Source organism: Carcharhinus amblyrhynchos, chromosome 2 (assembly GCF_965287045.1).
Source record: "Carcharhinus amblyrhynchos chromosome 2, sCarAmb.v2.hapA, whole genome shotgun sequence".
NCBI classification, from domain to species: Eukaryota; Metazoa; Chordata; class Chondrichthyes; order Carcharhiniformes; family Carcharhinidae; genus Carcharhinus; species Carcharhinus amblyrhynchos.
In genome coordinates, this window is record NC_137325.1 from 48,453,094 (window position 1) to 48,479,256 (window position 26,163).

The window sequence follows — 26,163 nt, forward strand, 5'->3', positions numbered from 1 at the left end:
CACCTTACGTGCTTTGAAAATTGCTGGAAATGTCAAGTGACAATGATATAACTATGTCATAGTATCTGGAAGCTCAGGAAAGACTTGTCCGAAGGACTATCACCTTAACCAATAAAATTTAGTAACAGAAAAAGAGACCGGTTGAACAAAGGAGAAATAAATTGGGTAAGTTAGTGCTAAATTAGATACAGAAAGAAAAATAGAGGGAAGGAAAGAAAGAATGGACAAAAAGACTGAAAGGGAAAGTAAGAAAAAAATAAAAACAACATGCAGAAAAAGATTATCTAGGAACTCAGATATGTTTGGGAATTGTTGAATTGATCATTGAGAACTTAACAAAGAGTGAATATGAGGGTGGGTGTGCAAAAAGGACCAACTTTCTTATTTCTGTATCCCAACAATTATTTCTTGAAATGAATTTCATACACAACTTCACGTTTTGGAAATTGTCGTATTCAATACTAATGGGCGTGAATATCAAAATTTATACAAAAATATCACAATGACAGATCAAAAATAAAACTTTAAAAACCTTTAGGATCAATTCACTGCTGATTTAGGTGGATGATTTGTGCCACTCCACCGTTGCACACTTTCTGCTAATGTTTATTAGCATGTCGTTTCATTGTTAGATTTACACTGTAAATGCAGATTGCTACTGCCAATAAGACGTGAAACTCCACAGCTTCGTTGTTGCTTTTCTGAGCCTCCAAGATTGTATTTCATGTGTAGATCTAAATCAGGTTATTGGTAGAGTTTTTATGCATTACCAACCCTAGTAATGGTCATGGGAGATGCCTTGGAGTTGACCATGGGGGATTAGGGAAGCAGAGATGCTATTGGAGGGGAAGGAACAGTGATCATGCAAAGTCAGGAGGAGATTGTGGAGGGAGATTGGACACGTTATTGCAGTGGAGTGGTTGCTGGCTTTACAAAGTCACTTTGTTGAGAATGGAGGAAACTCTCATGCTCTTCCTAGCTAACAAGACACTTCCCTAATAGATCCAGCCCTTGATCATGTCTCTTGTTAACCCTGCTGGTCTTCCCAGGGCCTGAGAAGCATCGTCAATGTAAGTTTAAATATGGAAAGCATGTTAAAATGGAGGCATGCAGCCTCCTTAAAAGGATTCAGTGACTGACCCAATGCCAAAGGGCAATGGCTTGGCTCATTTCCCCCTGACCCATTCCACCTCCATTGAAACTGGAAATAGGCACTTTGTGTTTGGATTTGAAGCTTTTAGCATTTTAACTTTTCATCAGACCCATACCCACCTATTTATAAAGCTAATGTTCCAAATGACTTGCAAACAACTTTCTCAGCTTATGATGCCATCCAGAAGGACTTATGTAAATCAAACCCCCAACCCCAATGAATCTCTGTGTTATTGAATCCCCTTTAATTGTACCATATAGTTAATATTACCTCCTCATTATTCCCAACAAAATAACGTTTCATAATGCATTAAATGCCATCTGCCATTTGTTTTCCCATTGTTGCCGCTGTTGTCCTGGAGTCTATTGCTATCTTTTTCACCTTATCATCATGACACTACTTTACAACATGAGACAATTGCATTGTTGTACTGAATTTATTCACTGCATTTAACAAGTGAAAAGATGAAGTTGTTGCTCTGATGATAAACTGAGAGATATATGAAAGAGAGGGGCTTAGTTGCATTTAACTGCACAAAGATTGGTGAGTTGACCTTGAGGAATGCTGTTGACTGCATGACAGCTATAAGCTGGTGCCACTAGTTATGTGAAGGAGATAGAATGAAGACCTAGCCCAAAAGCTTCTAAGGAACAGTAAAGATGTGTTTCCCTTTTAAGAGGGGAAGGGAAAATGCGACATGGGCTAGGAAAAAGAGATTCCTTAATCAATGCATGATATGAAGTAAGGCTGTGTAGTCAGTGTTAAAAACAGTTTGACCTATTTAAAAGACACAATATTTTTAACGTATGTGGGGATATGTACGACCAGGATCTTATCAACTTTCACGTGCATTGTGGTTGACTCTTAAATGCCTTCCGAAATGGCCTAGCAAGCCATGCAGTTCAAGAGCAATTCGGGATAGGCAGTAAATGTTAGTCCAGCTAACAATGCCCACATTCCATGAGAATGCATGCTGCAGCTGGGAATAAACTATAAAAAGAACCTCATGCAAATTGTGAACCAATGATTGCTTCACGTGGGCAATACTTAATTTACATCACAAGAATAACAATTGAACAAGCAATTACAATGAAATTGATTGATCATGGTAGGTTAAGCAATCTAAGCTGAATAAGACTACTTGCAAAATAAATATACAGTAGACAATGAAAAGAAAAATTGGTGCATAACTGTTTTCTGTAGCTTATATAAAAGTCAGAGAAGGAATGCACCTATTCACACCTGTGTAATTGATTGCCATTGCAGACCTTAATGGTCATGTATTGAAATAACAGTGCTGCTTTGCCAAATACCGCTGGGGCCAGGAACACATTTTGTGTGATGTTTCTGCTGTAAAAATGCTGAAGCCCTTTTATTGCTTGAATGTTCGGTTTTAATCAATTCTACAAAAAAAATCCACGTCAGGAGTACCAACCATTAAACATAACTTTTAGAAGTGTATGTTTCCTTCCTTTTGATGTTGGAGTCAATTTCCAGTCCTTTAAAACGATTAGATACACCAGAATGCATTGCACTCTGTCAGCAGTGCACTGTGATAAATCAGGACTGTCTTTTTAAAAAAATATATTCTGGATCTAAATATCCTTGTACTTCTCAATTTAATCACCTCTTATTAACCTACTACTGTCTCAAGCCTACCTCTCCAGCTGAGAGAACATACTGGTGAAATTTCTCTGCACCCTTTCTAGTGCAATCACATCCTTCCCCAAAGGAAAAGTATCGGCCTTTTGGCTAAGATCAAGTGTAGGATCAACATGCTGTGCTTGGTTGAAGTCATTAGGTTACGTTTCAGCTTCATTTGAAGCAATGTTAAAAAGCGGCATCTCGGCCTTTTGGCTCAGGTGCAAATGAGATCAAGCCTTGGAGGAGGAGCTGTACCTACTGCAATCAGCTTGGATCATGTAGATCAAGCCCAAGACAGGAGGTGAGAGCCCTGTCTTGTCAGCTTGAATTGAGAATGTCTCAACTTGTTGAAACTCTGAATTGGACTTGATTTAATTGAATTGGAATAAAAACAAAAAAAAAATCATTTGGTTATTCTCTCATGGGATGTGGATGTCATTGGGTGGGACAGAAAATATTGTCCATTCCTAATTGCCTTTGAGAAGGTGCTGAGCTGCTTTCTTGAATTGTTGCAGTCCGTGTGGTATAAGTGCACCCACAGTGCTGTTAGGGAGTTCCAGGCTATTTACCTATTTATTATATTTAATGATATAGTTCCAAGTGAGGAAGGTGTGTGGCTTGGAGCGAAGCTTGTAGGTGGTCATGTTCCCTAGTATCTGTTGCCCTTGGCCTGCACGGTGGTAGAGCTGATGCGTTTGGAAGATGGTGTTGAAGGAGCCTTGGTGGATTAGTGCCACTAATTATGTGGAGGGGATGGAAAATCTAGCCAAACAGTCATTTTTGGATGCTAAATGTGCTTCCCCCTTTTTAAAGGGGAAAGGGAAGGTGGGCATTAGGTAGAAAGGAGGTCAAAAAATTCCATAATCATTGGATTATACAAAGAAAACTTTGTATTCTGATAGAAACAATTTGACTGTTTTTGAAAACGATGCAGTATTAATCTTGGTTGGCGCAGTCTGACCAAACAAGTAGCTAACTTCTACAGACTTTGGGGGTTTTATGAAGGTGTTCGCAATTGGTCTCTCACATCTATTTCCTGATAACATTCATTCTGATACTTTGTGCCTTATAACAATGGTGAAAGATGCATTTTTCTTTGATAGGCCACAGTATGGAGGAAAATTCTGTGATGGTACTCATCGTACGTACAAGCTTTGCAACAATCAAAAATGCCCAAAAAATAGCATTGATTTTAGATCGCAGCAATGTGCAGAATACAACAGCAAGCCATTCCGAGGCTGGTACTACAACTGGAAGCCATATATTCATGTTGAGGGTAAATATATATTTTTAAATGTTGCAACAAATAGATTTGCAAATCATGAACAATATTATATGTCTTGTGCAGTCAAATGCTAATATAGTTTTATTTTGTGAACACAAAAGTAATTTCAATTTCAAAATGAGCTTTGTAACTTTACCTAAACTTACAAGAATAACAGCAACTTGCATTCTCTAATATAATATACGGCTCGGGCAGTTTTACCTGGAGAGAGTAGTCTGAGTGTTAGCAGGGCAATCAGAAGACAAAAAGCATTATGAAAAATATGTCAGAGAATGCTTTCAAAGTCAAGGCGAGTAGCTTGAAAAAGATGTTTGAGAATGGGATTTCAGAAGGTGGGACATGTATGGGTAAGAGATAACAGAATAAAGAATATCATGTGGAGTGGGGGATGGTAGAAATGTACCCAGGGAGGGTTAAAGGATTGTAAAACTGACCTGAAATGCAAGGCTGAATAACCTAAAGTTATTGTAAGACAATGCACGCTTTGTAAATAAGGACAAACATTTTGAATTTGAAACCTTGGGAGACTGAGGATCTATGAATGCTAATAAGCAGCCATGGTTGTGGGCCAGCGGGACACATGTGGAAAAGGAAGCAGGAAGCAGGCAGCAGACATTTGAACAAGTTGCAGGTGAGGTGTTTAAAAACTGCTGAGGGAGTTTTTGAAGAAAGAAGTCATGACGTTACAAACATGAAGATATTGCGTAGCATGTGAGTGAGTTGGAACGGAGTTCAGTAATGTTAGGTAGGTGCAAGTATCAAGGGTGAAAGACTGGATTTTCTGCCCCATTTTACAGGCATATAATGGGCATTGAAAGCTTAAATATGGTGAGTGGGGACCAACAGTTTTTCCATGCTGGAAGTGCACGAGTTGCCGTTTTGAAAAAAGCTACATTATAATTGTCCAGGGAGCATGCAGATAGGTATTAGGCTCCTTGAGTGGGTAAAATTTGACAGTGTGCATGCTTTAGACATATGGCAACCAAACCAGTAGACCTGAAAATAAACCACTGAAGGCTGCTATCCAAAATGCAAGTTTGAGCATTTTTAGTCACCAGAATTTGGAGCCAGAGAAATTGGAAAAAGTCAGTGTGCTTTAAAATGGGCAGGGTGGAAATTGGATGTGACAATGTAGCATTATGAGGCAGCAGTGTTAATCTCTGGGCCGTCCCTTCATGTCCCTGAACAGGACAATCTCTCATGAAAGATCAGTTAAGTAGAGGGGATGGCCGTTGCATATGTGCATGCATCCATTCATCAGGGCACTACCCCAAGGGCTGGGTAAATCAGAACAGCTGGGTGATGAATCTATGCATTTTGAGGGAATCTCTCCATTCTCTGAGAGTTTTCAGTAAGCTGTTGGATTTCTGGACACTCAGGCAAGCCTCATTAAGTATTCTTGGCTGAGAGCCTAGATATCCATTTGAGTACAACACACCTTAGCGCTAACAAAAACATTAGTTGAATTACAGTTCTCGCTTTGATCTTTCCTGTCAATTTCACAATGTTTATTTATGCAAGATAGAGGCATCGAGTGCTTGCAATTTCAGCTATTAAAAATTTAAGGGACCAGGATGTTTGGCATTTTTATTGGGCTGTAGTAATAGGGAGTTTTTCTTTAAGTAAGTGGAACGTTATCAATGAATTACCTTTTTGAAGCTTTTTTTACACATCCTGTATCATGGGTGAATAGTTGTTTGGATGGGAGGGCATGTCTTGACATAAAGGGCATAAGGAGGATCTTTTGAACTCACTTTTAAAAAGTCCCTTCATGCAGGCTATGGTTCGTGATATCTCCAAGATGCCATGAGCCACAACTCTTTAAAATGCTGACCAAACTCCATGAAAATCATGGAGGGTTGGAACATGCTTGTTACCACATTGAGTCGACCAGGTCAGGAGTTCAGGGTGTGGGCCTGATGAGCTGAACCAGCCCGCACCCTTAAAAAGTTCTTTTGGAAACCGAAAGCCTCAGGAATCTGAGAACTCTGCAATTTTTAAAGGGCTTCTGAGTCATAACAACTTGGTGAAAATCCAGTCCTTAATGTCAGATAGACAGTCTAGCTCTTCGATTTGAGGGTGGTGATAGTGGACAGAAAGAACTGCATATTATTAGTAAGTGTGAAAAATGATCCCCTATCTTCAACTAATGCCAAAATTCCTGGGATCAGAATTTTAGGATACACAAGTATTTTACCATGAAGGAGCAGCGCTCTGAACGCTCATGATTTCAAATAAACCTGTTGGACTTTAACACCAGGTTAAAGGTGTTAAGGACTTAAGGTGGTAAAGGTGTTAAAGGACTTTAACCTGGTGTTGAGATTTCCTACAATAAGACTGTAAGACAGAGGCAGGAGTAGGTGATTTTGCTGCCCATTGAACCTGCTCTGTTGTTCAGTAACATCACGTAGATCTGATTGTGTCTTTAAGTTCACTTTCCTGCCTGCCCATCATAACCTTTGACACCATTTTCTATCAAAAGTCCGTCAAGCACAGTCTCAAATATGTTCAATATCCCAAACTCCACTGCTTACTGTGGAAGTGAATTGACACTTCTCTGAGAGAAGAAATTCCTCCTAATCTTGAATGGGTGACCCCTTATTTTTAAACTGCCTCCTAGTTCTAGATTCCACCACGAGGAGAAATATCCCCTCAGCATCCACCCTTTCCAGCACCCTCAGAATTTTAACAGTTTCAATAAGATCACTTCTCATTTTTCTAAACTCCAATGAAGGTAGGCTGAACCTGCTCAAACCTTCCTCATAAGACAAACCCTTCATGTCAGGAATCAGCCAAGTAAACCTTCTCTGAACTGCTTCCAACGTAAAGTTGTCCCTCTTTAAGTAAGAAGACCAAGCTTATCCACAGTACTTTCTATGTAATTCTCCCAAGGAGGGTTTGAACCGATGAGCATATCTAATAATTTAAATATGCAGGATCAGTTTGAGCCAGAATTTTCTGGCTCCTACAATTTTCCAACCGTCAGACACAGTGGGAATTTGGCATGCATCATTACAGATCTTCACAAATGGAGACCAGCCATGATGGCCATGTCAGGGAGTCATGATGTGGAGATGCTGGCGTTGGACTGGGGTAAACACAGTAAGAAGTCTTACAACACCAGGTTAAAGTCCAACAGGTTTATTTGGTAGCAAAATCCACTAGCTTTCAGAGCGCTACTCCTTCGTCAGGTAAGTGGGAGTTCTGCTCACAGACAGGGCATATAAAGACCCAAACTCAGTTTACAAAATAGTGGTTGGAATGCGAGTCCTTATAGGTAATCAAGTCTTAAAGGCACAGACAATGCGAGTGGAGAGAGCGTTAAGTGGAGAGGCATGGTACGTTGGAGAGACCATACAGACACTATGACAATGGATGAATGAACGCTGCTCGACAATCACCAGGCAAGGGTGTTCTCCTCCTGTTGGGGAACACTTCAACGGTCACGGGCATTCGGCCTCTGGTCTTCGAGTAAGCGTTCTCCAAGGCGGCCTTCACGACACACAACGCAGAATCACTGAGCAGAGACTGTTCTGCATACATGAAGACAGCCTCAACCGGGATCTTGGGTTCATGTCACATTATCTGTAACCCCCATGACTTGCCTGGGCTTGCAAAATCTCACTAACTGTCCTGTCTCGAGACAATATACAGCTCTTTAACCTGTGCTTAACGCTCTCTCTGCTCACATTGTCTGTACCTTTGAGATTTGATTACCTGTAAAGACTCACATTCCAACCATTATTTTGTAAATTGAATTTGTGTCTTCATTTGCCCTTTTGTGATCAGAACGCCCGCTTACCTGATGAAGGAGCAGTGCTCCGAAAGCTAGTGAATTTCCCTACCAAATAAACCTGTTGGACTTTAACCTGGCGTTGTGAGACTTCTTACAATGTCAGGGATCTCAGAAGCCAATGAAGCCCCACGTGATTGGAGCAATGGCTGGGTAATGCTTTGCTATGCCAAAAAAGGGGAGGGGGAGTTGCACCTGAAAGGGGTAGCATGAGGGGCTTTTGAAGGGGGGGGCCTTTGGAGACCCCATAACAGGATGTTGTTTACTTCGGGGACTGGAGGAGGGCTGGGGGCATTGCTGGTGCCTGGTGCCATCAAGTTGGGGGGAGGCGTGCAGTGGGTGGTTTCTTTTCTAGCTAGTAGGATGGGGGAGGGAGAGAGTGGCGGTTAGTGTGTAGGATTGTCTGAAGATCAGAGTGCCCTCGAGGAGGAGTCCTTGCTGGTGTCTTTAGGCCCCAGCTCCAAAAAAGTTTCAAAGTGTGGGAGAATAAAGAACTGAATCATACCAAACTTGCCAGTGGGAACCTCACCAGTCGTTCTACTGGGAACAACATTTAGAAATGTTTTGGGAGAATTCTGCCCATGGTCTCTCCAGTGCTCTGTACAGTTGGGTAAGCTCCTTCCTCCTCAGAATAAAAGCTGACATTCCATTTGCCTTTCTAATTACTTGCTGTACCTGCATTCTAACTCCCGTGTGGTTCTAGTGCAAAACACCCAAATCCTTTTGTACGGCAGTATTCTGTAGTCTTCCTCTGTTTAAATAATATTCTGCTGTTCTGTTCTTCCCACCAAAGTGGACAATCTCACATTTTCCCACATTATACTCCATCTGCTAAATTTTTGCTCCCTCACTCAACCTATCAGCATCCATCTCCTCTCACAACTTGCTCTCTGACCTCTCTTTGTCTCATCAGCAAATTTATGCGTAGGTCCTTTTGTCTAAATCATTAATGTGGATTGTAAATAGTTGAGGCTCTAACACTGGCCTCTGGAGTGCTGCAGTAGTTGCAGGTTGCCAATTTGAAAATGGTCCCTTTACCCCAATGCTCTGGCTTTATTTTTCTCTGATGGTGGAACCTCATTTCCCACCGAGGGACTTATTCCTTTGACTTGGGAGGAAGTCTTGCCTTAGGGAGCTGCTAACCAATCTGATTGGCTGGCACCTTGCCAGCCACTGCAGCGAACAGCAGAAGCAATGCAGAAGGACACCTGAAACTAAGTCCGAGCACTACCCCGCAATGTGCTTAAAACCTGCTAACCTGCTGAATGCAATGAAGTGGATGATAATCCTTGCCCTTTTTGATCACTCTCATTTAAGATTGAGAAAGACAAATGTCACAGACACTTAAATTGGTCTGAAGAACTGATCTACCTCTCCCCAAAGGATACGACCCACCAGAGAATATTATCGTCTTCCAGATAGTTTTTTTTAACAAGTTTTAGCCAGATTAGAACAACTGGATATTATGAGGATTGAAGCATCTCTCCTCAACAATGTACCTTTCTACTGAAGGCTGTAAATTGGGAGAGAGGAGTGTGCAGCACGACCTGGGTGTCCTTGTGTACCAGCCACTGAAGATAAGCATGCAGGTGCAGCAGGCAGTAAAGAAGGCAGTTGGTATGTTGGCCATTATTGCGAGAGATTTTGAGTACAGGAGCAGGGATGTGTTGTTGCAATTATACAGGGCGTTGGTGAAACCACGCCTAGAATAATGTTTGCAGTTTTTGCCGCCTTTTCTGAGGAAGGATGTTCTTGCTCTCGAGGGATTGCAGCAAAGGTTTACCAGGCTGATTCTGGGGATGGCAGGACTGATGTATGAGGAGAGACTGACTAGGTTAGGAATGTTTTTGTTGAGGGGGGTATCTTATAGAGACTTTATAAAATTCTAACAGGTCTAGACAGGTTAGACAGGGAGGATATTCCTGATGATGGGGGAGTCCAGTCTGAGGATTAAGGGTAGGATGGGGTCAGGAGACATTTCTTCACCCAAACAGTGTGAACCTGTGGAATTTATTACCACAGGAAATAATTGATGCCAAAACATTGAATGTATTCAAGAGACAGCTGGGTATAGCACTTGTGGCGAATGGGATCAAAGGTTATGGGGAGAATGTAGGATTAAGTTATTGAGTTGGATGATCAGCCATGACATAATGAATGGTGGATCAGGCTTGAAGGACCAAATGGCGGCCTCCTGTCCCTATGTCCTATGTTTTAATGAAGAGTGCACAGAGATGGATTTTCAAGTTTGGATACAGAACATGAGACACTATATTTCCTAAATAGGATATAGGGTCTCCATCGACATTTAAAGTAATATTTATATCAAATCCCAATAGAAAGCTACAGAGTGTAACGAGATACCTTAAGGGGAAAACTATCATTCCTACACTACAACAGCCATACCTTTACTTTGAGAGTCACTGTAGTGAATGTAAAAGCCCAACTGTGTGATTCCAATATTTATACCATAGAAGAGTCAACCAGCGGGAAGCATGTTGAACAAACATGCTGGATAACATCCATTGTTTTGTCAACATCCTTCATTTTAGTCAACGTTTTTCAAGCAAACAGAATATTGAAAGATTCACATGGTGGTCATTACATTCAGTTTCCAGGGATTCAGTTAACAAGTGTTTTAGGGGCATTTTTAAAGTTATCCATTATTTGATTGTGGTTTCTTACTATTTATCAAAGCTTTGCTGAGGTGATGTAGAGGTTGGTTTATTTTTATTTCAAACTGCCTTGTGCCGGAATATATACCACATCCTGGGCTGCAGAACTGCAGTATGTTGGTATTCTTGAGCAGACAATGATGCTGAGCACGTCTATAAACTTCTAAACCTTTGACCAGCAGATGAGCTATGCTTTTAATGTTTAATCCCTACTTCATAGGAAAATTGTTATTTTTAATTTCATAACTTCATATTTATAGCTGGATTCCCTCATAACTCTATATTTATAGCTTCATTCCTTCACAAACAGACTTTAATCACAACCTTATCACATTCTTTATTGCATCAGTGAGAACTGTTTTCAGATTCCTAAACAATCATTCTTATGATCTCCGAACGAAATTGCCAATTGATGGTCATTTTTGTATTCAGAATCGTGCCTGTTGAGAGAGGCTGCCCATTATATCCTAAATGTGTCCATATATAGAGATTAATTTCACATATAACTACATCAAAGAGAGAGGATCCATAGGTCTGAGCTCAATTTAAAATCAGATCCCTGCCTGAAAAGAACAGGATGACTGTCAAATAAAGTGATAAGAGCTACAATCTAAATTTCAGAATCCACAACTGCTGACTGCAGATTATCAAATAAATTTATTCTGAATACATCAAGCCTTATTAATCCGATTGACACATCACTCATTATGGTCCAACAAAAAGACCGTTGTTTCTTTAGAGAATAAATGTCACGTTGTGTGGAATTTTCCCATAATTTGACAGTGTCAAGCTCTGACTCAAAGCCGGCGTGTATCTCTCCAGAGGCACTGCTGGGTTTCAGACCAGATCTTGAGTCACTCTGACAAAAACAAAATCAGGATGTGATTTATGCCATCAATTTGATGGGGCAGGACCTGATGGACCTGGTAAGGCTGGCTCCACATGCATCAGAATTGATGTTGAACTTTCCCCAGCAATAGCCACTGCTCCCCTGCTATCCAATCACAAAGATGTTGGGAGCTCTCCCACCCTTCCCCTATGGCACAATTATTGGAGGGGTTTTCCCCTCTCCCCTATCCACTGCAAAATTAATGGAGGTTCTCCCTATCCACAATTACCACCATACCCCTCCCCCATCCCCCCTCAGCACTGCCTCATTGCCCGCTTCCCCCCATTACTGTCAAGGTTGCCCTTCAAAGGCATTGGCACTTCCCCCTTCAACCCACATAATAAGAACACCCTGCCCTGCCAGTTGGGCCCCCTGGCAGATTCTGGCACTGCCAGTTTGACACCACCACACTGGCAGTGCCAGTCAGTTGCGAGGCAGTGCTCAGGTATGTCCTCTCACCCAGCGTCCCCAGCAGATCCCTTCAACTGTTTCCTATCTTCACGAAGCTGTTGTGAACCTCGCTCCCATTTGAATATCCAGTGAGGGGGAATCATGTGGCATGAAGGCCATTTAATGATGTATAAACGCAGCACAATGAACATGAATGCAAAACTGCCCCCACTAAGTCTTGGATATTTTAAGCCTGTGCTTCTATTGCATCTCAGACTTGCCCTTCTTTCAATGTGTTTCAGAATATATTGTGATCTGTATATTGACACTAATTCTAATCATATTTCCATTTGTCCTTTACAGATCACGATCTTTGCAAACTCTATTGTGCAGCAGAGGATTTTGACTTCTTTTTCGCTCTTTCAAGTAAAGTCAAAGATGGAACACCATGTTCTGAGGAAAGAGCTGATGTGTGCATAGATGGTGTATGTGAGGTAAAATGGACTGGTTATGACAATTCCTACAAGCAGCCTGCCACAGATTGCATAGATTGATACCATTGTAAAATCCCTGCAACAGTACAGCTGAGCACTATACAATATATGCTGCTTAGTTTTAATATCCTTCCTTCCAAAGAGCAGGAAGTCAATATGTGACATATGTAAGGTCAATTTCAAAGACAGAACAATAGATTTATTATGCTGCTGGTATTCTACTCTAGAGTAATTAAAAGATAAGTCAGATCATAAATCTGCAGCCATTCTGACATCCGAGGGTGGATGGTTGAGGGCAGGTGGGAGGGAAAAGATTACCAAGTATCAAATACACTTCAAACATATCTACTTCCTGCCCCTTTTAACTGAAGCAGATCACATCAGTTAATATGGGCAACAAATCTGCTCTCAAACAATGGGTCGCTCACTGAAATCTTTTAGTTTTGACCCCCAGGTGCTAGGTTTCCTAGTGCAGGAGAGTTGGGGCAGGTGAAAGGAGGTGAAAGTGATCGGAACCACATGGTAAGTATAATTTAAACCATTGCATGTGTGACAAGAGGAGCACAAAGCTTCCTCCAGGCCCAACAAGCTTTCAGTGTGTTTCCCTCTTCACAGTTGCTGCTTGACCTGCTTAGTATTTCCATTATTTTCTATTGCTTAAGCTTACAAAATTGCCTCTCTACAGATCCCTCACAATGAAGGGAGCAAAGATTGGGGATCACCAATTCCCGCAAGGCGCTGCTCCACCCCACCTGTAACGGCCAAGGGCTCAATTTCAATCTCTTACTTAACTCCCATTGAGCTCTAACTGTTTTCCAGTCTGGGAGGCCTGTCGATTTGGTTGGCTATTGGTATGGAACCTGTTCATGTAATTTTAAAGATATTTCCTATCTGGAAATTCTCCCCCTACCCTCTTCACAGTCCTAAGGAAATATTGAGGCCTTCCGTACCAAATATCTAAAAAATTAAACAGTGGCATTGAAATTGCTGGTTCCCAGCCGAGTATCAGGATTTTGATGTCTCCATTACAAAGTGAGTGAGTATCTATCTGAGTGAGCGAATATGTTTTTATACACATACCGTCCAGTAATTATACTACGGGGAGCCGGTAACTCATTGGCAATTGTTTCTTATGTGGTCCCACTCTTTTTTTTCAATAGCAATCGCAAAGTGAGGCAATGTTGGATGGAAAGTCCTAACATTGCACTCCAAAACACCACTGCCACCCGCAACCCCACTCTCTCCCCACCCCCACGATCTGACAACCAACTCCAGCTCAATATCCTTCCCCCTGGACTGCTGCCAACAGTGCTTGATACAATTATTGTGTGCAGTTGCCAGCAAGGGCGAAGTACCTGATTCTATGTCCCATTTCCCACCTATCCACCATTCCTGTCACAGCTCTCTGATGAAAGGTAGCCACAAACCAGGGCTAATATCAGAAATGGCTTTGATTTCTATGCTGGGGGGGAATAGCCTAGTAGAGGCCTCTTCTCGTTCCAGTTCAGTCCCCAAGTGTCTGCATTGAATCTCCACATTCTCCCTGTGTCTGCCTTGGTTTCCTTCGGGTGCTCCAGTGTCATCCCGCAGGGTCTGCAGATTAGGTGGATTGGGAAAGCTAAGTTGCTCCTTAGTGTCTCAAGGTTTGTAGGTTAGATGGATCAGCCATGGTAAATGTGTGGGGTTACAGGTATAAGGTGGAGCGTAGAGCCTGGGTAAGAAGGTTGTGCAGACTCGTTGGGCCGAGTGGCTGCTTCTGCACTGTAGGTATTCCATGATTCTAAGTACCTATCTTTATACTTATTTCAACCAAAGCCTACAAAACTGATGGCTGGCTTACTTTGGAGCAATACTCTCCCTTTAATGGGACCTGATTACTGGCTGCATTGGTCATCCAAGTATAGCTTCTCCTGATTCCCATCGTTGATCTTGCCAGTCTTTCTTTCAGACTTTTGCTAGAAACCCATTGTGGTATTTTTAAAGAATAGGCTTACATACCACAAAGATACAAACAGACAAGTTTTATTGGGAAGATATTTATTCTACAGGCTGTTAGGATAGACTGCCCAAATGCCTGCTCTGAAGTCCAAAGATGTCATCAATATTTCACGTGATCGGCCTCTCAAAGTGACCTTGTTCCAACTAAGAACGAATAAGAATGCACAACACCCATCCTTTGTCTATGGAGCCACTGGACATAACATATCCTGTGCCCAGCATAATCTGTATCAGCATTCCTGCTGCAATTGTTTATATAATGTATTCCTGTCAACTCAATTTAAAATGAACTATTCATTAGAAATTATTTGAGGTATTCAAGCAGTCTCCTATTAGCTAGGGTTGTTTATCTGAGTCTGTCAAAGTTTTAGGTAGAAAAAGCAGTCAAAACTATACTTACAATAAAGATGTACGCCGTCTTACTCGCTTTACGAAATCCTCATGGAATAGTTTTCGTCCAACTGCTCCAAAAGTGATTTGAACTGAGTAAAGATAGATTATTCTATTGGCAGTAATTGAGACATTTCAATGTTACCAAAGCCCGTAAGTAATATTTTCCATGAAAATGATGCCAGTTATTGGAATTCTCATTGAGCATAGTTATATCATGGTTTCTAACGATTTTTAAATAGATGTATGTAAATTGTGTTCACAGTGATAAATTCAACCCAGAGACACTCTGCTATTTGTGTAATCAAGTCAAAATTAGATGTAAATTATAAAATGTAATATCTTGCTGATATGTTTTTAACTGTTTCTATTGCTCACAGGCAGTTGGATGTGACCGTGTACTGGGTTCTAACGCTGTGCCAGATGCATGTGGGGTCTGCAAAGGAAACAACTCGACATGTAAACTCTACAAGGGCAATTATAGCAAACAACACTATGTCAACCGTACGTTATGATTTGTGTAATGGTATTGTATCTCTCTGCATGTGACTCATGACACCTATCTAACCTATGGAGCAGGAAGATCCAAAACATTATGCAGAATTTTCCTGTCCCACCCACCAGAGGAGTTGTAGTGGGCTGGACAGAAAATTTGGCGGACCATGTAAAAGTCCGGTCTGTTCATCTCGGCTGGGAATTTCCGGTCTCATGGCCCTATGTTTCCATAAGTTTCTTCAACATCTAGCATGGAACTGTCCCGTAATTGAACAGAATGTTGGATCAGGCGTGAGAAGCCAGGTGCAATTTTCCAACTTCACAGCTACCTTTTCTTGCTGATTAACCAGCACTCTGTGCTATTTCAGAATGCTGGTAGGAATCACACAGCTACCTGGAGGGACGGGGCCTAAGAACAGTGGTAATGCCACTGGGAACATGAGATTTCTAAGTTTAATTAAAGGACTTCCTCCCTCTCTCTCTCTCTCTCTTTCTCTCTCTCCCCCCCCCCCCCCCCACCCCCGGAGAATACAATGAGAAAAATAATATATGAACAAGTAACATTACGTTTTCTGGAAGTCAGACCAATTGGCAGGTCGAAAGTATGGCCTTCAGGCCATAATTTCACATCTGTGCTATGAATGGTTTGACCAAGCATGCAATTTTCTTTTCCATGCATGAAGGTATTAACTCATGCTTGGCACATCTTCATGGCAGTCCCAATTTATCCAATCCATAGAATTCATTTCTGCAAAATCAGAGGCAGCTCAAATTTGGCCCACACGGGCCTCCCTACCAGATTATCAAATCTCCATTCCTGTCAGGCAAGGCTTCACAGCAAGAACAAAGTAACACAACTTTCTACGGTTCAATACTACTCTGGAAGAATGTGTTTCTGGTAGTCTGAACGCAGCACTTGTTATTCTATTTTTTTATTTTTTGACGTAGATCTCCGAAATGTTTGTGCGCGAAAAATGTATGCAGTGTGTATTGAATTGAATATCCTTTTTCTCCATCAGAATATTACACAGTCGTTGCTATTCCCGCAGGAGCATATAGCATTCGTGTTTATGAATTAAATATCTCCAACGCTTACATTGCTATTAGAAATCAGCAGCAGAAATACTATCTCAATGGCCATTGGACTTTGGATTGGCCAGGACGGCACAAATTTTCTGGCACAGTGTTTGACTATAAAAGGCCATACAATCGACAGGAAAGCCTCTCTGCCATGGGCCCTACTAATGAAACATTAGTCATAGAGGTACGTTAGTACATTCTGTCAGTAAAATGTGGCACGTTTCTTGAGATGTTATGCCATCATATGAGATTTGATAACTATTATTGTGCAATACACGGTTTCACTAGTCTTCGCTGGCATGGTTTCAAGAATTTCAGTATGGTGAGCCTGTCAAGGAAGAGAACCTACATTGTCTGCAATAAATGTCTTCTGTCCACTGAGGCAAAAACACGATCCGTGAAATTTATGACCAAATGTCTCGTGTCCTATCAACTGAAAGATGCTTATGGATATTGTCAAGAGAGATGAAAGATTTATATGTGAATTTCATGACAATAGTTACTGAGCGATGATGAAAGGCAGGATCCCTTGCTAACATTTTTGTTCATGATCTAAGCCAGGAACATTTCAGCACTGCAGTCAGTACCTTATTAAGGTTAACACAGATCAGAAAACAAAAAGGGCAACCTTTATTGCCACTATAGTTCAGTACAAGTCCAAGCACTGAATTACCTCATGATTAGCATGATCTACAATAAATATTTCACTTCTGCTTTATGTGCTATGAGCCTGACCTGAAGGGAAGTAGATTATTGATGCCTCATAAACTGTAATAGATCACATTTCAAATCCACTATTTGCTATTATCAAATAGAAGTACCGTTTTGAGATAAAAGGCAGGAATAAATGTAAATACAATTATACCATGCCATGCAGCTTTCTTTAGATGGGTCACAACTTGCTGCAGGTGTCTCTGGATTGATAACCATCAATTTTTTTCTCTGCCTTTAAGTCTCAAGATCCGTCTATTCTTGGGATAGAAATATGTTTTTGAAGTTTAATTTAGTCAGTCACAGAAAGTTAGTCACAAAACTCTTTGAAGTCTTAATTTCTAGATGTCAGTGTGGTTTTTCAACTTTGTGGGTTTCTTCTTACCAATTTTCCACTCTCTGCCTGACCTGAAAAATGTTTAGTCCCATCATTCCTAAGCATTGATTACCCTCCCTTAATTAGTCCAAGTGGTCATTGTTTATTTCCAAATCTTGACAATAATTGTAATTGCCTTTGAAACAATATTGCAGAGCCTAATGCTCTCCAGCGAGGCAGTCTACATAGGATTCAGAAGCAGATCTCACGAAAAATATCTTCTCTCTAAGGGCAGGATTTTACGCCTCGCTCATCTCAATACCGTAAAATCCTACCAGAGGTCAACACACCTTCCCATTGTCCGCCCCTCGCTTACTCCAATTCCTGTGGTGGGCGGAGCAGTAAAATTCCAGCTTAATTCTGAGGTTACCTGATTTAGTACAGACCAATGGGGTGAAAATGGGCAAAATGTTCATTACTTCCCTTGTATCTCCCTATACCACTGAAGACCAATTTCACCCGACAGGAGTCAAGGTTGCCACTGATTGATGGAGAATTTGCCTTTTAACTTTATTTTTCCTCTTCATTCCCTCTGAACGTCCACAGATTTCCCATTTGGCAAAGGGAAAAATAGATTTTTCAGGTGAGAAGGACAAAAACAGAAAAGTAAAAAATAGGAAAAATAAATAAAGTTAAACTGAGAGAAAGGAAGCAGAGGAACAGGAAGGGAGAGAGATAAATGAAGATGAAAAGGAATGAATGAGAGAAAGAGGAGTGCAATAGAACTAAAGGATAAAAATGGATACAGAGAAAGAGAAAGAACAAAAGACAAAGGAACAAAGAGAAAGGAAATGAAAGGTAAGGAAATCGAGGATGAGATGCAGAGGAAGAGAGATAGAGGACACAAAATGAAGAAGGGGATGGAAAGAGAGACAGAAAGAAGATCAAGAAAGCTGCAGATTTTAGGAGCACCAGTAACTTCAGTTGATTGAGGTGAAATTGTTGGTCGGATCGACTTGGAATTTGAAATGGTAAGGATCAGTTTGAGGGAAAAAAAAATGAGAACTACTGCCATAATGTATAAAAGTGTCCTGTTCCAAAGGGACTCATTACATAACCCACTTCCACTGCTTAGCACCAAACCCTGTCTTGCTTATCTACCTGCTGGCAATCTTCTTCAATAGTATTGGTTCTTGTTGCTGTGGACCAGAACCTGTCCCCATTGAGGTACACATACATGTGTATCAAAGAGATAGTTTAAAACAAAAGCTTTATAATTTATAGAGCTGCTCAATGATAGTTTTGTGAAGTAGCGTTTGAACAAATCAGGATTGTAACAATTCGCAATAAGTATCTCATTTGATGAATAATTCTTGAAATAGTACACTACTATGTACAAATGGAGTTGCAATATGAAACAATCTTTCTATCTATGTTCATGAACATTTCTGTTATAAACCACAAAGGGTAATGAGCCATTGACAGTTTCTCCACTGACCTGAGTTTTTGTCCAGGGTCATTCATGGCATGTGGGCATTGCTGACTGGACATCATTTATTGCTCATCCCTAATCGCTCTTGAAGAGAGTGGCTTGTGTGGCTGTTTCAGAAGGCATTACTGTGGATCTGCAATCATATGTAGACCAGATCAGCAGATTTCCTTCCCTAAAGGGTAGTTTCATGGATCATTGTTATATTTTTTTAATTCAAATTTCACCATCTGCTGTGGTGGGATTTGAGCATAGGTTCTCCAGAACCTTACCGTGGGTGTCTGGATTATTGGTCCACTGGCAATATCACCAGATGACCTGAAGATGTTGTCAAACCTGAACAGGCAGTGAAAGTGCTGCAGTGTTATAAATTGGTTGATTCAAATCTTACATGATACTCTGCAAGTGTACAGTTTAACAAAGAAAATATCCAATTGTCTCTTTCAAATGCCGGCATTGCCACTAGCATGCCAAGATTGAAAATTAAATAATGTGTTTCTGTCGGATGGATGGGTGTAACGCTGAAGTATGATCTAACCTAATAATAATATTTGGAACACCTTAAGTCCATACAAATCTTTAAGATTATAATCAAGATAATATTGTTCTTGATTGAAAACATATCAGGCCTGTAAAATCTCTTGAGACCAAGGATGTAGAATATGGAATGTAATGGTAAATTGCCAAGAGCTATCATAATGTAGCGTTCTCAGTAACCCGTAATGTGTTTCATAACAGGCATGTTTTAGAAAAAGGTTTAGTAGCGACATGGGACGATTATAAAATTTAGTGTGGTAATTTTGCACGAACAACCTTTGTGTGATTGTTGTCTTAAGACAGAAACTCTAATTAATGTTGCCAAAAATTCTTAGTTGTTTGCTATTCTTTAAGGGATCCTAAGATACCAAATTACTTAAGTCCACATGTGAACCTTCAAGTTTGAGTTCTCTGCAAAGCACTGGAAAGTGAGCAAAGTTCTGGCTGTTCAGTATCAGAAGTATCAGAGAGAGTTGATGAGGGTAATGTAGTTTTTGTCACATACATGAAATGCCAAAAGGATTTTTAAAGGTGCTATGTAATAGGCAATGTTGAAACTCTTAAAAGAAAAGGGACCATAAACATGGATACAAGGTTGACTGTATAATAGAAAACAGAGACGAGTGGTGATTTTTTTTTCTTCAAACTGACAGTAGACAGTGGTGATAATACAAGGACCACTGGTTTTCTAGAGATATAATTAAGGACCGAGACTTTGGTGTACAAGATACAATTTCAAAAGTTGCAGATGACACAAAACTTAGAAGTACTTTGAACTATGAGGCAGGTAATGACAGACATCAAGGGATGTAGGCTGGAGGAATGCATGACACATGGCAGGTGAAATTAATGCAGAAAAATATCAAGTGATTCATATCATTAGAAATACTGAGGAATAACAATATAAAATAATGGATACAATTCTAAACAGGCTGCAATAGTAGAGTGACCTTGCAATATATGTGCATAAATATTTGCAGCTGACTGTGGTTTAAAAAATCAGCATACTGTATCCTGAGCTTTATAAATGGAGGGCGGAATATTCCAGCCCTTCCCATTGGTGGAAGCTTCCAGTCCTGCTGAAATCAACCTGCGATAAGGGCAGACTGCAGCCTTGCCATTTGCTGCCAGAGGGTTGTTCAACAGTGTCAGCAGTGACGAGATTGTGACCTTCTGCTGTGGGGCTGCTTCCTCTCATAGTATCCTCTCTATGCAACTTACCTGACACTAATTGACCACCCACTGCCACCAGGAGGTTAAACATTTCCACATCAACACCGCCTTCAGAAAGAACTCTTGCCAAAAGCTGATCTTACACAAAACATTCATATTTTTCTCCCGGTTCTGCCTCCAAACCAGCCTCTGCTGGGTCGGGAGGATTCTGTTCATTGTGTCTAATTCTGAACATGACCTTTTAGGAATGACATGAAGGCTTTTGAGTAGGCACAAAACAGATTCCAGGTTGAAGGACTTCAGTTACATCAGTGGATTGGAGAAGCTCAGATCATTCTCCTTAAACAAGAGCAGATTGAGTGACTATTTGATGGAGGTTCTCAAAATCATGTGGCATCCAGACAGATTAGTTAGGGACAAGTTATATCCATTCGTGAAAGGTTTGAGAAAAGAGAGAAATGCTCTCAGTACTCCAGGCATGGTCTTCCAGAGCTTTGTAGCATGAATTCTGCCTCTTACACTTTTGGTATAAAAGTCAGCATTCCAGTAGTCTTTGAGTTTTTTTGTATCTGTTTATAACATTTTAATGATCAATGCCCCAGAACCTTCACACCTTTGAATTTAGAAAACAGCCTGCTGTATAATCTATAGGTATTTAAATTTGCCTACATTGAAATCCATTTGCCAGTTATTGTCCTTTCACTTGATCTATCAATATCTCTTAGTAATTTTATACTTTTACATATACTGCTTATAATGGTGACTATCTTTGTGTTAGATATATAGCTTTCAATTCCATCATCAAAGACATTAAGTACCAGGCCATAGTTAAGAACCCATTACAGATCCTTGCAGCTCTTCACTCAATGAGCAAAGTCTCTGCGCATTATTCATACTCTCTGTCTCCTGCTGCTTGCTCAGCCATATTCCTTACCAAATCAATAATTTCCCTTCAATTCCATAAGTTTCACCTTTAGCTAACAATATCTTGAGAGGGATTTTATCAATGCCTTCTGAAAGTCCATATAAATAACACGAGACATTGTCCTGCCCACTGCTTTTGTGTTGTGAAAGAATAGGATGTGTTTGTTTCGTGTTTTCTTCTGCAAGTTCTCTCTCTTTTATGTTAGAAGAGACAGCATTTGATTTATTCAAATGACTTAACATTCTGCTTAAAATAGAGAGAGAGGAATTTGACAAATGCATTATTCACATATTAGAATCACACAGCATCAATTCAAGCTTCTTATTTTTAAAATAAGTGAGTCAAACTTTTTGTTATAGTTGACTTGGTTTTAGACATTCCATCTATTCATGTTAAACCTTTAACAAACTTGAAGCTTTACAGAATAAATTTGAATGCACCTAAGTAAAGTGAGATCTATTTGCATTTTTATATATCTTGAACAGCCAGCCCTGCCTTGAGGAAGAATTTACATAATTTTAAGAATGTAGAACTTGATCCAGATACACTTTAAAATAGAAAATGAAAAAGTCCAAAGTAATTCCCAGTCTGATAAAGTCCTTAGATTCCTCACTGATGCTGCAACCAGCAATGCAAATAACTGGTTGCATCATCAATGAGGAAATTAATAACTGAGATTACATTCAAATTAAGGAAGAGCCCAGGTTACTTCCTTTAACCTTGTAGCTTTGTTTTCTCTTGTATAAGCCTTTTTGAGTTAGTCCCGTTAAACCATACCTTAATAATGATAAGATTATAATGTTGAAAATTGGCAAGAGTTTTTTCACTTTTTTATATTTTGGGATTAATTGATAAAGAGAAAGATGTGTACAATTGGGAATAGTAATTTATTCTGCTGTTTGCATCCGATATCAAAATCGAACGCTCCTGGTGAATTCACATTCCGTCCAGTATGCTTCAAATAATAGTTTGCCCTTTCGAATCTTGTGTGATAGTTTATAAATTCACACGCTAGCTGTTCATACAACCTTCACAAGTGAGACTACCAGTTTGGTGTGGTGCTTACGATTGCTATCAAAAAGCTGAACCTGCCAAAACTGTCTTCACTTGAGACCTTTATAGACAGACTTCGTTCCTGTCCATGTAATGCTGATTTCTGAAGCGAAGTCACCGTATTTCAGTTCTAACTGAGAACATTTCAACAGCATTATATCCTGTGCTTTTTTTTGACGAGGTGACTTTTTAAAAATCTTATATCCTTACCATTATTGCATGTTCTGCTTCCCAAGCAAGTACCTATGTCCCTTTTAAGCATCTCAATTGATTTGACAAATTTGGCCTGATAGAACGATAGATTGAATGTTCATCTTTATTGTATGAACAGTTATCTGGCAGAGCAGACCATATTTAAGTTATTGAAATTGTGCAGGTTCTACAACAGCCAAGTGCTCTGCTCCACTCTGCAGAGAAGACAAAAATTTATTGCAGAATGAGATTCTTTCTCACAGACAGTAAGAAGTTTTCCCTACATTTGCTTTAGAAGACCTCTAACTTTAAGATTATGGTCAGAATTTTATGTTTGAAGTTGACGCAGGCAAGAGCAGATGTAAAACCTATTCCTATCCAAAGTAGGGTTGTTACCGCGATATTCCAGCATGAAACAAGCACTGTGAAAGGCTGAGCGCTGTCAGGGAGGGTGGGCACCAAAATGCCTGCCCACAACTGGTATCTAGGGTTGGCACAAGAAGTGTGTCCCGTGGAGCTGTCCATGGATCATTCCTGTAGGGAGTACAATCAACACAACAATGTGGAACAGTACAGGACAAAATCTTACCACCAAATGGCAGAGTGTTGTTTCTGTTGAGAAAACTGATGTGTTCCTCTCCAGTAAACAGGTTGGTTTTCTCTCCAAGTTCTATTACACTCTGCCAAAAAAAAAACAAGGGGGCGTGATTCATGGCATCATAGAGGTGGGGGCTGCTTAAACACACTGGTAAAACACAGTTGCTCAGAAATTGGGGCGCCATCGTTAAAGGATGCCCCAGTCAGAACTTCAATAATCCTCCCCCCACCCCACCGCTGAAGCCTTAAAGGCTCTCCACTGCACCCCCAATTGGAGCCTGTCCCTGGGAATGTTGTGGGATTGGTGGTGACTGATGTGGTCATTAATAAACACACCCCTCCACACTAGCTGCAAATTGCTCCAGGGGAAGAGTCATAACTTTATTTGGGATTGACCTGATTTTCTCCATTTATTTTCATGGTGCTAAGTTTTAGTTGGAAGTCTGCCTTGGGCTGTTTTGTGTTTGGAGAATCTTTCCTAATTGAAGTGAAATATGTTTCACCCCATAGGAATTCCAATCTTTGCATTTATTCATAGAGGAGGAAGAACAGTAAGCAGCCTAGGAAACCAGGATCATTAGGCAGCTGTACAGGAGATCTGGAAACTTCTACAGATTCCCAACCAGCAGGTTATATGGCCCGAGATGATCATTCTTTCATACGTTAATGGAGATATTAATCGAGGGGTCTCTACCATGGTGGGTGTTTTTAGTTATGCGAGGGAAGAGTAAAACTGCAGGAAATATAACAGTTAATAGAAAGCAAAGCAGCAAGTTAGCATGTGGGAAGAAGGTTCCAACTACATCAACAATCAGGAAAAAAGTGAAAAGGAAGGAGAACTCAGGAGATGTTATTAATGGAAGCATTAGCTTTCAAAAACTAGCATAAGGGCACTTTATTTAAATGCTCTAGCATTCGAAACAAGGTAAATGAATTGACGGTACAAATCATCGCGAATGAGTATGATTTGGTGGCCATTACAGAGACATGGTTACAGGATGGTCACGACTAGAAGTTAAATATCCAGGGGTATCAGGCTGTTTGGAGGGACAGACAGGAAGGTAAGGGAGGTGGTGTAGCTCTGATATTTAAGGATGACATCAGGGTGGTAGTGAGAGATGATATAGGTTCAGTGGAAAAAAAGATTGAATCTATTTAATTTTGATAGGGTCTTTCAAGAAACTTCTGGATGAGTACATGGGACTTAATAGAATTGAGGGTTATAGGTAAGCCTAGCAGGTATGGATATCATCGGCGCAACTTATGGGCCAAAGGGCCTGTTTGTGCTGTAGTTTTTCTATGTTCTATGAATCCATTTGAGTGTAAATTAGAAATAATAAGGAGGAAAAAGTCACTGATAGGCATGATGGGGCAAGAAATAAACAAAGAAATAACTGAATCATGCAAAACTGTTACAGCAATTATCATGGGGGATTTTAATCTACATGCCCATTGCTCAAACCAGCTCGATCAAGGCAGCCTTGAGGAGGAGTTCATAGAATGTATCCTCGATAACCTCCTTGAACAGTATGTAATGGAACCTATGAGGGAGCAAGCTATCCGAGATCTGGTCCTGTGTAATGAGACAGGAATAATTAATGATCTTGCAGTGAGGGATCCTCTTGGAAGAAGCGATCGCAGTATGGTTGAATTTAAAATACAGATGGAGGGTGAGAAGGTAAAATCCAATATCATTGCCTTGTGCTTAAGCAAAGGAGACCACAATGGGATGAGGGAGGATTTGGCTAAGGTAGACTGGGAGCAAAAACTTTATGGTGGGACAGTTGAGGAACAGTGGAGGACTTTCAAAGTGATCTTCGCGGTGCACAGCAAAAGTATATACCAGTGATAAGGAAAAACTGTGGAAAAAGAGATAATCAGCTATGTCTAAAGAAATAAAGAAGGGTATCAAATCGAAAGAAAATGCATACAAAGTGGCAAAGATTAGTAGGAAACTAGAGGATTGGGAAATCTTTAAAGGTCCACAGAAAGCCACAAAAAAGCTATTTAAAAAAAAGTAAGATGGATTATGAGAGTAAACTAGCTCAAAATATAAAAACAAATAGCAAAATTTCTACAAATATATAAAAAGAAAAAGTGGTTAAAGTAAACATTGGTCCTTTAGAGGATAAGAAGTGGAATGTAATAATTGGAAATAAGGAAATGGCTGAGGCATTGAACAGATATTTTGTGTCAGTCTTCACAGTAAGTTGCCAAAAATTGATGGTGGTTATGGCAGGTGAGGACTAGAAACTATCATTATCACGAAAGAGGCAGTGTTGGACAAGCTAATGGTAGACAAGTCTCCTGGCCCTAATGGAATGCATCTCAGAGTACTAAAAAAGATGGCAGGGGAAGTAGCACTAGTGGTAATTTACCTAAATTCACTGGACTCTGGGGTAGTTCCTGTGGATTGGAAAACAGCAAAGTGATGCCACTGTTTAAAAAAAGGAGGTAGATAAAGGTGGGTAATGATAAGCTGGTTAGCTTAATTTCTGTAGTAGGGAAAATGCTTGAATTTATCATCAAGGAAGAAATAATGAAACATCTGGATACAAATTGTCTCACTGATAAGACGCAGCATGGATTCATGAAGGGAAAGTCATGTTTGACTAATTTGGTGGAATTCTTTGAGAACATTACATGTGCAGTGGACAATGGGGAACCTATGGATGTGGTGTATCTGGATTTCCAGAAGGCAGTTGACAAGGTGTCACATCAAAGGCACAAGATAAGATAAGATTCTGCATAAGACAAAGGTGTATGGTGTTACGGGTACTTTATTCACATGGATAGAGGATTGATTAACTAACAGAAAGCAAAGAGTGGGAGTAAATGAGTGTTTTTCTGGTTGGTGATCAGGGACTAGTGGTGTGCCTCAGGG

At 40.4% G+C, this 26,163-nt stretch overlaps 1 protein-coding gene across 1 annotated transcript in view; it reads left to right on the forward strand.

Annotated features, from left to right (window-relative positions):
• The window catches only part of adamts16 (ADAM metallopeptidase with thrombospondin type 1 motif, 16), a 226,589-nt gene that overhangs the window by 144,579 nt on the left and 55,847 nt on the right, over positions 1–26,163 (forward strand). The window contains exons 13-16 of the mRNA XM_080216078.1: positions 3,901–4,073; positions 12,193–12,323; positions 15,092–15,215; positions 16,226–16,470. Of these exons, the coding sequence (XP_080072204.1) occupies positions 3,901–4,073; positions 12,193–12,323; positions 15,092–15,215; positions 16,226–16,470 (673 nt within the window). The remainder of the gene's footprint in view (positions 1–3,900; positions 4,074–12,192; positions 12,324–15,091; positions 15,216–16,225; positions 16,471–26,163) is intronic.